Source organism: Amia ocellicauda, chromosome 5 (assembly GCF_036373705.1).
Source record: "Amia ocellicauda isolate fAmiCal2 chromosome 5, fAmiCal2.hap1, whole genome shotgun sequence".
NCBI classification, from domain to species: domain Eukaryota; kingdom Metazoa; phylum Chordata; class Actinopteri; order Amiiformes; family Amiidae; genus Amia; species Amia ocellicauda.
In genome coordinates this window covers 22,852,128-22,865,459 of record NC_089854.1, presented here as the reverse complement: position 1 = coordinate 22,865,459, position 13,332 = coordinate 22,852,128, and the positions used below count along the sequence as shown (strand labels likewise).

General features: G+C 46.2%; 1 protein-coding gene and 1 non-coding gene across 2 annotated transcripts; both read right to left on the bottom strand.

Annotated features, from left to right (window-relative positions):
• Positions 1 to 1,183: 1,183 nt before the first annotated feature.
• On the bottom strand, positions 1,184 to 10,368 carry fbxw10 (F-box and WD repeat domain containing 10). The gene is made up of 14 exons (XM_066704377.1): positions 9,541 to 10,368; positions 8,561 to 8,758; positions 8,237 to 8,461; positions 6,959 to 7,086; positions 6,712 to 6,834; positions 6,456 to 6,562; positions 6,096 to 6,299; positions 5,638 to 5,759; positions 5,287 to 5,441; positions 4,825 to 4,967; positions 4,374 to 4,532; positions 3,788 to 4,077; positions 3,398 to 3,580; positions 1,184 to 2,610 (listed from the first exon to the last, which is right to left on the bottom strand). Exons 1-14 carry the CDS (start codon positions 10,088 to 10,090, stop codon positions 1,718 to 1,720), a joined length of 3,480 nt encoding a protein of 1,159 aa, XP_066560474.1. The 5' UTR covers positions 10,091 to 10,368; the 3' UTR covers positions 1,184 to 1,717.
• A 734-nt stretch (positions 10,369 to 11,102) lies between these two features.
• On the bottom strand, positions 11,103 to 11,173 carry trnag-ccc (transfer RNA glycine (anticodon CCC)). Its single transcript has one exon. It is a non-coding gene; the product is annotated as a tRNA-Gly (tRNA).
• Between the last annotated feature and the right edge of the window lie 2,159 nt (positions 11,174 to 13,332).

Genomic DNA, 13,332 nt, shown 5'->3' with positions numbered 1-13,332 from the left:
TTTACACCGAGAGAGTGTCCAAACCAGGTCTGAGAAGGACATTAATTATATCCCAGAAGCACTAATGGACCAAAAGCAATTTTAGTTAATTGGACAGTTCTACAGACTTCTAGTAAATCAACAATACACTTTTACTGGCATCTTCAATCCACATTTAATATTTTCCTTTTTTATTAGCATCTTAAAAGGAAAAGTAATAATTACAAGAGCACATGAATCAGACATCAACGACTCTTCTTGAGTTGGGAATAAATCAAAAAGTGCAAGGTCTGCGGCTGGCCAGACATCCATTATCATCACACGGGGGGATTTCGTTAACTTTAAAAAATGTGCACTTTGAAGGTCATTCACGTCCGAGAATATGTCTAAAATAAGGAGTGAAGAAGATAATAAAGAAAGGTGTTGCATGGAGCGGTCTTGGCGCTCTTTCACTCTAATTAGCAGGCCTGTGGGGGGCCTGGCGAGGAAGATAAAGCCATTATCAAGCTGTCTTTGTAGATCCAGTCCAGTTGGTATAATTGCAGCTTATCTGGGGAAGAGACGAGCCAGCATAAACCACATAACTTTACCTCAGAAGTGTGAGACTCTGAGAAGTGTCTGTTGAGCTCATAAATACTTTTGAAGCACCTCCAAAACTAGCACTGTGATGAAAAAAAAGTGATTATTATATGACGTGGATGGCTCAATAAGGCAGCCGGTGCTCACATGCAGTTCCTTCACCTGTGATTCGATATGAAAAATAAATAAGAGAACCTGCTACTCGCTCTTGTAAACAGAAAGACAGTGAAAGTGTTGACAGGCCGGTGAAATATTTCTGAGTGAGAACCTCGTACATTTTCCAGCATTAGCATCACAAAAATTGGGAGCTTTACCCTGAAGACACATCTAGCAAAAGACATATTTTCTTGGCGTGTGTGTGTGTGTGTGTGTGTGTGTGTGTATTCAAATATGATCCCAACTCTACTACAGAAGTATCCTTTTGAGGGATTAAGCAGGCCAACCTTTACCTAGACTCTGTCGCCCTGCTGTGGTACGTGGGTGAATTACAGTCCTCTGTGCATTTATTATACACAGATCGGAATGTGTTTTATGGAGCGTCGGGCTGTGTGAGTGGAGCTCCTTTAGAACAAGAAGACATCTGTGATGGAACTCACATTATAATTCAATGAAAAGGAAAAGTAGATTGAGTTAAATGTATATTTGGGGAAATACAAGTTTTCTAGAAAATGTTCTTCTCATAGTACATTAAACAATTTGACATGTAAGCTAGACAACACTACAGCAATGTAGCCTCACAGTAAAGTGCATGGAATGATCCAAATTTATATTTGCTCTTTCCTAGGGTAGAGGGAGAGCGGGGGAGAGAGAGAGAGAGCGAGAGATATTGTCCTGACTGAATAAATTAGGAAAATAATTGTATTGAGTCATGGCTTCATTTATACTTCCTGGAAGTTGGACCTATAAAAGTCTCACAACAAATATATACATATTGACATAGTAAATATTAGATTATGTACAAGTCCATTTCAAGATTAGTTTTTTACCCTTGTGTACAATTATAGTGTGCTTGAACTGTCACTTAAGAAACTCAGTGCTTTGAAAAAGAGCTGATTTGTCCGTTTGGTGTTGGTGTCTTCCACGTTCTCCATCCTCACTTGGCAATGCTGAGAGGTATCGTTTTATATTTTAGGAGATCCCGTATCTAAACCTGCAGCTCTCAGATATAGGCATCGTGGCCCAGCTCGGGTGCGTACACTTGGCCCTCCTTGATGAAGTCCGTGATGGGTAACCCCTTGACCTTCATGAGCCAGACCCTCTTGCCCTGCTTGTCTCGGTCTTGGAGCCTCTTCGACTGAGTGGCGTCGTACCGCCGGTCTTGGCTCTGCTCCAGCTCCTTCGTCTGCGTGATGGTGAGCAGCCTGAATGCGCTGTACTCCCTGTAGGGGTCCACAGGGTGGTACGTGTTGGACCCGGGCACCGAGAGCGGCTGTTCGAACCTGACGTGTCTCTTGGGGCTTCGGCATGGGACGTTCATGAGCATCCGCTGTGGCACTGGGATGTCCACCTCGGCCGTGGTGGTGAAGTTGCCCACCTTGCGATGACCAGTGCCGCACCAGGTCTGCGGCCTCTTCGTGCGGGGCTTGGGTTCCTGGGGATCCATGGAGCCCGTCCGGGGTCGCACCAGCACCGGTGTGGGAATGCTGGACCTGACACTGTGCCGGTGGAGAGAGTGCCGGAGGTTCAGCTGGAGCGTCCTGGTAACCAGTGGACTGTAGATCTTCGCCACTTCCTGGAGGCCCACCGGTGAAGTCAGGCGGTCTTGGGGTTGTGGCTGCGAGGGCTTCGAAACCATCTTGGCCTCCGTGTTCTTCTCTGCCGGCTCAGGGGACGCCGGGGAGGCCCAGGCATCTCTGACGTGGGCGTTGCGGCCCAGGTTTTTGCTGGTCTCGTCCGAATGGTGGGACAGGTGAGCCATGTTGACAGTCAGCAGGAGGTGCTCAGGACTCACAGGGTGGTGTGGGCCCCTCTTCCTCACTCGCTCCAGGACCAAGAGCTCACTCCTGGCTAGAGACACCCGAGTGCTGGGACTCCCCCGTCCCGAGTCCTTCACTAGGGCAGCAGAGAAACAGGCATGAAGGAGCTGAAAGATTTTATTACCTGCAACTGATTCTTTCAACGAAAATACTGAAATCACTTTTACTGCTTTCTCCTGCTTTGAAAAGAGGTCAACCGATAATAATGTCATCACTTCCACTTGCGCGTATCCTCCCCCCCATCCCGAACACACACACTCCCAGGGAACTTTCAAGCATTCAAGCTTTTGATTTATTTATTCACATTCTGATGTTTTATTGAACGGTATCCTGTGGATGGAAAAATGCCACATTCCTGGAAGCTGGCAGGAACAACACTATAGGACCGTGACAAAACTGTAGGGGGCGGTGGGGGGTTGGGTGTGTACATCTTTTGTTTGTACCCAAGAAGAAAGACTTCAAAATGAAGACAATACATGTGTCTTACGATCGAGGTCCCTAGAAATCCGTTTGCCTCTGAAAAACACAGAATTTTCAATTTGGCATAGAATTTCAGATTTTTTTTGTATTTTTCTTATACATGAACTACGCTGAAAAATGTATTTTGAATGCAAGTGTAATTTCTGCATTGTAGGCCACATCGTCCTCTTGAGATCGGTACTTTAATTAACTCGTCAGTGCTCAACGCTAACTCTTTTCAAAAAATGGACTGCGACCTTAAATAAAATTATTAACTTTCAAATAAGAGATGTTTTGTTTCATTCACTATATTGTATATTACATTTTAATCATGGGAAAACAGATTTTCAATTTTTTTGTGGAGAATTTGGTTGTTTTTTATCACGGGAAGTGACGTTGCGTACCTGAGCTCGCAGTACCGTGTGTCCGGGGAGTCTCAGGGCTTCGACCGCTGACTGGCCTCCCTGGCTCCAGAGCGGAGGGGGGCTTGGCCATGAACTCCGGCTGCAGGTCAATGTAGGCCGTGCTGCGTCGGTAGCTCACAAACTCGCCCCACGTGGCCGGTCTCAGAGACGCCTGCTGGGCACCTGCGCAGACAGCAGCCAGGCTCATAATGTGGACATCTATGGTAACTTATTAAAACAAAATCAACTGGTCTGATATATGTTGTTATATACTTGTTGTCATTATTTTTTTTTCATATATGTAAGGAGGAAAGGAAGGAAGGAAAGGTAACACAGTCATCAACCACAAGATACATCTGTGTGACCGGGGCGGCGAGGTGAGTGTCTCACTCTGTGCTCGGTGCATATTCTGTGCCGACAGGCTTCCTGCGTGGTGGGAGAGGCCCTCCCCATGGCCCTCGCCGTCCGGGCCCTGGGGGTGGAAGATTTTCCTGTTGCTGGAGCCGACTCGCCTCATTCGTTGGGCTCGCACATAGGGGTAGGGGTGCTTACTGAGCGCCGGACCCCGGGACCATCTCTCCCCGCCTGCCTCAGCCTCTCTCTCAGCAGGTATCGAGTAGTCCCACTTCACCTCCGAGAACTGGAAGAGCAGGATGCTGGCCTTGGTGTTCATCACAATGCTGCGGGTAGGGGGAGAGCAGAGAGACCCCCGTCAGCCATCAGAGCGACAGAGACATGAGCTGTGTGAAGGTACAGTGCTACTGCATGGCAATGTGACGAGGCAAGAGGTTGGTATGAGGGGAAAAAACAACAATCAAAATAGCTGAGTACTTGTTCAAACAGGTTAGGAGTTGCTTTACTAATATACAAATGGAAAAGTCTATCTAAAAGTGCACCGAAACTAACAGGATATGGTTATTATCTCTTTACATCTCTGGCGAACTGTGGGAACAATCTGGTTAAAGGGGGGTGGTACCTGTTTTTGTGGATGTGCAGAGAGAGAACAGGGTTTTGCTTGCTGTTGGCCTTGATCACTCTTAGGCAGTCGCCAGTCAGGAAGTCGAAGATGCGTATCTTGCCGTCCGCACAGCCGCTCACCACCCGCAGGTACAGGAAGGCCAAGCAGTGCACCTCCCTGAAAGACAGATACATGGTCACCACACGCATCCCACCTTTGAGAAGAGAGGGGGGAATATGGGTCAACTAGTGGAACAACACAAAACGTTTAAAAACTTCCAAATATACTAGCTTTTAAAATAAAAAACCCACCTGTCTACAGTTTTGTACTAAATATTATTACAAAGAGTGTTAGGCCTGCTATTTTTTTAACTACATACACAGGAGGTTTTGTACGGTACTTGAAGAATCCCGAAAGTTTTTTTTTTCCTGTTTAATGAGATATAACCTGGCCCCTTCAGTGTACTCACTTTGGGTGCCTGAACGCCATCAGGCACCTCTGGAAGTCTCTGCTTGTGCTCCAGGCCATGACGTAGCCGTCTGCCCCTCCTGACAGGATGTGCCACTGATCAAAGAACAGGCACTTGACCGCGCCCCGGTGCCCCTCCACCATCTGGAACAAGAACAGGCTCATTGTGTTTGAGTACTGAGATCCTCTTTAATTAGGTCCAAACAGTATGTCCAGTATAATAAAGCGCCAGGAGGTGTCAGGCCATAGGAAATGCACAGTGACGGAAGAATTAGGGTATTGTAAACCGTGGGGGAACGTGCCATGTAAACATTTCTAGTGGATTAGCTGCTATAGCCATGCTTGGGACTGTGCCACAGAAGGGAACAGGCAATAGTTCAAAAAGACCAGATAACAGTAAAATGTGTCTGATATGTGAGACTACGGCTTCCCCTTCAAAGTGTTGTCCCCCCAAACCTGCTACCTTCAGGAGCGAGCCGCTCTCGATGTGCCAGACTTTGATGAGGCCCCTCCGGCAGCTGCTGACCACACAGCTCTTGTCAATCTTCACACACATGACGGGGTCCTGGTGCTTGAACTTCAGCTTCGAGAAACTCTTCCCCGTCAGTACGTTCCACACTGTTCCAAAAAAGGGCCCATAACATGTCACATCGGCGGGGAGGGGCATTAAAGCCTGAAATGCAGTCTTGCAGGTTGGCACTGCAAAGTATCACAGTGTAGGATGGAAAGATTCAGGGCACTGTTTTGTTAGCATAAAAAAAAAAAAAATGCAGAGCAACAAGATCTGCAAAATTTAAAATGCTTTTTATCTAACCTTTCACTTTGCAGTCCTTGGCCCCTGAAACCAGTCTGTTCCCATGTAAGTCGAGGCAATTTATTGTCCCCAAGTGGCCCCGAAATATCTTCATACACACCCCTGTTTTCAGATTCCAGCATCTGAGTGAAAACAACCATTGAAAACTCAAGTTGCAAATAGGAAACTAAGAATCATATCTTCCTGTTTTCGAACACAACTGCCATTATACATTTGTTTGAATGTATTTATATATTTATTTCTAGATAAACCATGTTTTTCCTTGCAGCAATGATATATGGAGTGCGAACGATAATGTTTCCACTAGGAATAGCAGGAAATAGAGTAGAAATCCCACATTTCTATTGAGGACACTTTGGGTTAAGCCAAGAGCACTGTGGGTTTTCTTGCTTGCTTACACACTGCACTCACACACTCAACATGCTCCTCCTTCTCAGAGCTGCAACAGGAGAGCTCACCTGATGCTCAGATCATAGCTCGCGCTGATCACAAAACCTCTTTCCTCGCACAACAGCACCGCCCTGATGCTGCCGGCGTGGCCGTGAATCAGCGGAGGAACTTCCCTCACGTTCGCCATGTCCAGTAAGCGTACATGTCGGTCCTTGGAGCCGATGGCCACTAGTTTGCCACCATTGAAATGCACCACCCTGCTTGGATCCTCACTGTCAACATGAGTAAATTAAGGAAGAAAAAACAGCTGTGTGATGTATTATTAGTCATGTCGCCACCAACAGGCATATTGTAATTGTACTATACATCATCCTAGTGTTTTAAATCGCCTGTGAGTGTGTGAAGTGAAACTCGAATCTGACACCTACTGTTCGTTCAGTACCAGGATGTTGTACGTTCCACAGTAAACATTTCTTTCTTCCATTTGGATGCACTTGGTTTTAGTGCCAGAATATGCTGCCTCCAAGCCCTTGTCCTGCAAGAACAAAAGATAAAGGACTGTGAGGAAAATTTAAACAGTTTTGTGTAAATATTGCATGTAAACAGTTGCACAGAATGAATTTCCAAGCAAGCACATTGATGTGCGTTAGAAAGAAAAAGCAAATGCGCAGTGCAGGACTATACCTTTGATTTCATTTGGTTACCAAGGTTTTCAAAAGGTATGTTTTGTTTTTCCTCTTGTGTCAGTGGTACAAGGACATCCCGGATTTTGGCATAAACAGGATTCACTCCTGATGATGAAGTGCCCTGCAAAAGAAGACCACAAAGTAAGTAATAAATGTAAACTGAAGTGTAGATGGAGATTTGCTAATACAGTGACAATGCATCATTCATAATAACAAAGCAGGGGAAATGCGTCTGTCCGTCATACCTGGAGGATCATGGCTTGATTCTCCACATTCCTACGGACCAGTGCTTCCTTCTGTATCTCCTCTGCTAGATAGCGCCAGTGCCGAGACACGCAGAGACAGTTCACCAGGGAGGTCTTATCCAGGAGCCCTGAAAGAGGTGCCCATCGAGCCCATCAACCCACACTGTAAAACACTCCCAGAACCCATACAGGAATTGCAGTCCTATGTTTGCAACGGGTTCAAGAGAAACATTATGTTCCTCTCTTTAGATGTATTCAATAGGAGGACAAGGCCCTATACCTGCCCTATAACCTGGAGAGGACTGAATTGAAAGGTTAATAGAGATGGTATCATATGAAGCTATTAGGTTTGCACTGCCAATCTCCTACAAGACCAGATTTTCCTGTTTTGAAGAACCCCGGCGATATCTCCTCCCTGTGTGTGTGTATGTGTGTGTGTGTGTGTGTGTGCCGTCTTCCTGTCACTGTTTTGCTTTCCAACGTCAGTCATCTGTTGCAGAGGATAACATTGTTCGGCAGCCCAGAAGCTAATGGATGTAGCGCCCTGGCCACGCTTTGTCTGGTTGCTAGGTGCTGGTGTTTGGCAGCACGGTGAAAGTGCAACCCGCTCACTAATCCCTCGCAGGAGCTGGCGGTGAACAGGCGGGGAAAGGGGTGGTCTGGCTGGCTAATTAGTTTCTCTTCAAGAAAATAAGTCATCGTCATGACATCGAGGGTCTTATCTGTGTTTGGCCAGAGATCTCGTTCTACGGGGCTGAGGTTAATGTCAACACATATTCTGACTCTGACAAAGGCGCCCTCGGTGCACAGGGAATCTCTCAGCATGTTCGGATTGCCTGTGTCAGGTGACAATGCCAGTCACGGCAGGTAATTGGGTTCACACAGGAGGCATCGCAGCGCTCTTCAGCAGATGTTTAATATCCAAATGTGCTGGTGTATGTAAGCACAGAGAAGAGAATTTAAAGTTGAGAGAAATAATGAATACACTTTTCTCTTTATAATGATAGTAATTGCCAATTGTATTGCCCTTTAAATTCTCAATGATGATAACATTGGCTGTGTTATTGTCACAGAATTACTGTTTGATTGTTCAGTTTTACAACTATATAAAAGTTATCTCCACTGATAAATAGTTAATTGCATTTAAAACTTCCTCCACTGCTGGGAAACAAGATAAGACGAGCGATAACAGTTTGGAGTGAGGCAGTAAGTGGCAGTGTGGCATTTCTCCCTGTCGGTCACTCCACACCTTTGGCTGCCTGTGAGTCCAGCTCTTACCCAGGATGCACTTGGCCAGGTGAACAGGGAGCCGGCGAACGAAGTCCCTGTAGCGGCTGACCCCAGACAGGGACCGGGAGGAGCTGGGGATGACCGAGAGCGCCGGGTCTTCGGAGGACACAGACTCGCTCTCGCTTTCCCAACCGGCCCCCGCAGCAACGCTGTCACTGAGCGCCTCAGGCTCCTCTGTGGCCCAGGGGCCCTCCTGTGCCGGCCGGTCCTCAGCTGAGCATTACAGGGAAACAAGAAGAGACGTTCCTGGGACTGTCTGTGTGTGATCAGTGATTCAATGCCCTAGGACAGGTTTCGTTTCGTGGTACCCACTGGATTCTGCGATCAGGTCCGTTTCCCCAAGGACATCGATGGATTCCAGGCCCCAGCCACTGGGACCCATCTCCATGGTAATGTGCCCATAGCTGGAACTGGCCTGCATCAGCAGCTCCAGCCCCGGACGGTCCTCCGACCTGAAGGAATAATGGGATTCTGGGATAGAGGAGGAATCGTCTTCCACGTCGTCCAGGACTAGACCCAAAAGGACAAGATGGGTTATTTAGTGCAGCAGATTGAAATCTTTTCATGAGTGGGAAAATATGCAGCAACAGAGGATGAGATGGTAACCTACGTGGAACCAGGAGCTGTGAAATAGGGCTTAAATACAGTGTTACACAAAGCTCAAGCATATACAGTAACACTGTTACACACTTGGTTGCAGGAAGACACATTCAAGACGCTAAAATTCGAAAAGGACTCAACTAACCAGAAGCAAAGCGGCTATTTCTCAGTCTGCCCCAGACCATACTTGTAGTAGCAGCACTTTTTGAATTTTGTAAATGATAATGCACATTACCTCAAAGCCCTAACGCCTCTAATGTATTTTGTTCAGTATACCCCTTACCTTGCATAACAAGCACACCAAAGCCTTGTACACGGGTATAATAAAGATCTGTCTGGAATGGGATTCCAAGGCTCTGTATTGCAATCAGAATCAAATGCAATGTCCACAGATTCCACAAAGACAAGGCTTTGCAGCTGGATTGTCATCAGATGGCAAAAGCTTTGGTCAGGCCTTCAAAATACACCAGGCGAAGAAGCATCATGGAGGGCAGACATCTAGACGAATCTGGACCGAATCGGGATTTAGATGTAGGCTTTTATTCGCTTCACCATAATTTCACGCACAGGTATTTGAAAGGCACTTGTCTCTGACTTTGAGTGTAACTTGAGAATGCAAAATAAATAAAATAAGTAAGAATCATAATAAATCAAAAGACAAACTCTTAAACAATCCAGTGCAGTTGACTCACCGGTAGTTTGGCTGCGCAGGGAATGCCTTTTGTGTCTGATGATCAGGACTCGCACCAGATTGCCGACTACATGGAGCAGCTGCGCACTGCACAGAGCCAGCAGCCCCAGCAGGTAGTTGGCTTTGGTCCAGTATGGACTGCGGCCGAACCAGTCCCAGGTGTCCAGCATCTCCCTCCGCAGCAGCCCCGGGTCCAGCGCCCGGTCGCCGCCCCAGGTACCCGAGTCCCCCGGCAGGCTGGGCTGCGGCCGGGAGCGCGAGTAGGTGAAGTCCTTGGCCAGGGTGGCCCGCAGGACGTGCCGGGTTTTCTCCAGCAGGTCCGGGCTGTGGCAGCGCATGATGAGGCCGGTCACGAATCTCCTCTTGCAGGCGTCCCCGGCGCGGAGGAACCAGCGGGAGGAGGCGGCCAGCCTGGCACGGCAGTGGCACGACTGGCAGCGTCCGCAGATGCTCACCGCGGCAGCATCCCCGCCGCCGCCGCCGCCGCACGTCAGATCCTGCGCCCGGTCCAGCCTGAACTCACACGTCTGCCTCTGCTCACTGGGCTTCATCCGCTCGGGCTGCCAATACAGTAGAATAATGCACGTTTCCCTGCTTTCTTTGTTTAATGATCATTTATCAGTGCAAACGTGTTTCATACGTAGGCATCGCTATCTAAACGGGATGTTTTAAGACATAGGCAGCGGACTGAAGAGTACGGTTCAATCCATGTATAGCTATACGATTTAAACAAAACGTATTTACAAAGTTGTTCTTGTAATAATAATACAACTAATATGCCCTGCTCTTGTGCAGAAATAACACGGTGCTGCGGCTGCGCTCGCCTCTTCTGTCCCCAGTTTGCAAAGCGCTGTGTGGGGCTGTTGCTGAGTAGCCAGGCAACCCGTCGGCATGTTTGCTCTGCTGTTATTAAGCAAAGCAGCTTGATCAGAGTTCATACAGTTTCCTGCACATGGACTTTCATTATCAGTCATCAAAACCTAGACCAATAGAGTTTTCATCCGGCACTGGAGGGATGAGCTGAGGATGATCGTATGAAAATCCCAGTGGCATTGATAGACTATCCTAGTATGTGTCTTAAGAAACTGGAATTGAGATTTTTCTGCTACTACCACTAAGTAAAATAAGGGTCTTCTATGTTGAATCCGTATTATTGTGTGTGGTAGTATGCAAGTTACTGTGAGTGATAGTTTGTAGGTTAGTGTATGGTAGAAATTAGCTTATGAATTAATGTATGTGTCTGCCTGTGTATGCATCTCAGAAGTAGTGCTAATACATCAGTGTGTAATCACAGTACTTGCAGTAACACAGTGGCAATAGCCTCAGGGAGTAATTAAGCTGTTTTGACATAATTACGCCTTTATAATATGCAAATACGAGCTCAAAAAAGAAAAGACGAGGTGTGGCTGCAGGCAGTTTAAAAGTGTCATAGACAAGCCTGGTTGCAAAACATTAGCACGGTGACAAAAAGTCAATTTGTTTCCTAATTAAAACGTGTTAGCAAAACGTGCATAACAATACGTATACAATAATGTCAAAGTAAAATAAGTGAATAAAAAGAAGTGCGCCGCCCGGGAATCGAACCCGGGTCGCAAGAATGGGAATCTTGCATGATACCACTACACCAGCGGCGCAGATGCCAACACCGTCGCACCTTCTGCATAAGTGTAGTCTATTATAACATCCGGTTTATGTCTTGTGCAGTACTATGCATTTCCAAAATCTGTTTATAGATCATGCAAAATGCAATACTGTGCAATTCCAAAATGTCTTGCTTTAGCAAATACGTTTCGACAAAGCACAGTTTTTTAACAGTGACTGCAATTATGTCGTAAACGTGTTTGCTAAAACTAGCGTAGTGTGCTTTCAACGAGACTAATGCTTATGCAAATATACATTTAAGACGAAGTGCTGGGAAGCAGTGTGTATGTGCCCTGTGAACGTAGCATTTAGCATGGCACGATTATAGTAGACTGTTGTTTATGTATTTCATTTTTATTATTGTGGTTTACATATTGTGAAGCGTAACGCCGTTGATGTTCATACATTTATCTCAGCTAAAATATAAAAAGTCACGCACAGGCCAACAGTCAAAATGGACCAATTACTTCAAATTAGAGGTGCTTAATATTGCCCCCCACCCACGCAGAAATCAGTTTCTCCTGTTTGGGAAACGATACTGTAACCATATAGCAAGAGATCAATATCCCAAGAGGGGGAGCTGCTCAGCCATTCACCCATTCCCGCATTCATTCATTCATTCATTCACAGGAAAAAAACATCAACACCACTTGCGCGCATTTCCACGGGCTGGGCTGGCTGCGATGTGCTAATAATGTCATATAACTGAAATCATTGACAGATGCGGTTATTCGAGCCACCATTCATAGCTTTACAAACACTGACATGCATATATGTCCCACATATAGGCTGCACAGCATATCAAGTTGCAGAAGGTATTTGTGTATATATAACTGATGATGTGTGTCTTTAAAATCTGTGCAGTCTGGTGGGATTTGTTTTCTGTAAAGGAACATAATATCCTCACCATTTACACACGCCAGGGAGTGCTGTTGTAGAGCAACTGTTTTTCAGTTGCAAATATATGGATTATTAAGGTTCTGTTTTGCAACACTGTGTTTATGCTTTCAAATGACATTTTTAAATACTTTGAATACCATTGCAATGTTTAACTTGTATCAGGGTTAATGAAGTGCTATGTATTTGTAATTGTCTGTGTCTGCATAGGAATTAAAATGCAGTGGCTCACAGGGGTGAAAATGTCTCTTAAAGGGGAGTTTACCAGGCCCATCGCATTTCATTTGTCAGGGTGGACACTGAATTATTCTACCTGTCTGATTTTGCCTGTTTTTTAGGCAACGGTATATAATAACAGCCTGAGGGATGACAGCGGTCCTACTTTTCGGGTTTGTTGTTGTTTTATCACTTCAGTCCTCTCTTATCCAGCTATGAATGTATGGAAATACAGTCAAATCAGAACTAAAATGAGAGGTGTCTCAATTTACTTGAGGGAAGGTTCATAGAGGTAAATACTGTGCAACACGTCCACAACACAATCGACATGTCACACACAGAGCAGGAGCAGACAGTTACTCATCTAATCCCATATATTTAAAATGCCTGGACACCATAATCTGCAGCCGTCGGCATGCCATCTCCATGCACGGCACATTAACTGTGCAATGGCGTATTCCTCTCAGGTTTATGTCTTGCTTTCTGTCACTTATCATTAGGGAGATTGCACTGCTGCCCATAGTTGCCTAGTAACAGCATAATTCTCCACGTGGGACAACAGCACGCACCCTTCCCAATCCCGGGAGGAAATAAAATGAAAGGAAACCCCACTCCCTTTAGAGGATGCAGGGATGATCCTCTGGCAGGGACAGTGCGGCTGTCCTCCCTGTGTTGCTGGGTGATTGTCCTCAGGGTGAAAAGCCCAGAGAGCTGAGAAAGCCAAGGAGAGCCAGCCAGCCTGAAAGCTTGTGTCAGCACATTCAATCGGCGACACACAGACTCGGCTGTCCTCGGAAAAATCCATCTGTAGGTCCCAGCTGGGCTGCTTGTGTATCTTGCTCCGAGTGTGTGCGAGTGAAGCTTGTTTACTTTAACCAATTCAGATTGGGGTGAAGGAACTGACTGAGGCTGACCTCACAGACTTGAAAACAAGTTGCTGCAGATCTTTGGTGTGGAGCACTTGGATTTTTTCCCCTATTAGTTTATAATCCCTTTGTTTTTATAGATCTTGCAATTCATCTTCCATGTGACAGATAGG

Excerpts from the sequence above, each read along its gene's own strand:
- fbxw10 (XM_066704377.1), bottom strand. The coding sequence starts at position 10,090 with ATGAAGCCCAGTGAGCAGAGGCAGACGTGTGAGTTCAGGCTGGACCGG. Across the intron at positions 8,759-9,540 it reads CCTGCGCAGCCAAACTACCG|TCCTGGACGACGTGGAAGAC; the intron begins GTGAGTCAACTG and ends TTTTGGGTCTAG. Across the intron at positions 2,611-3,397 it reads ACACGGTACTGCGAGCTCAG|TGAAGGACTCGGGACGGGGG; the intron begins GTACGCAACGTC and ends CTGCTGCCCTAG.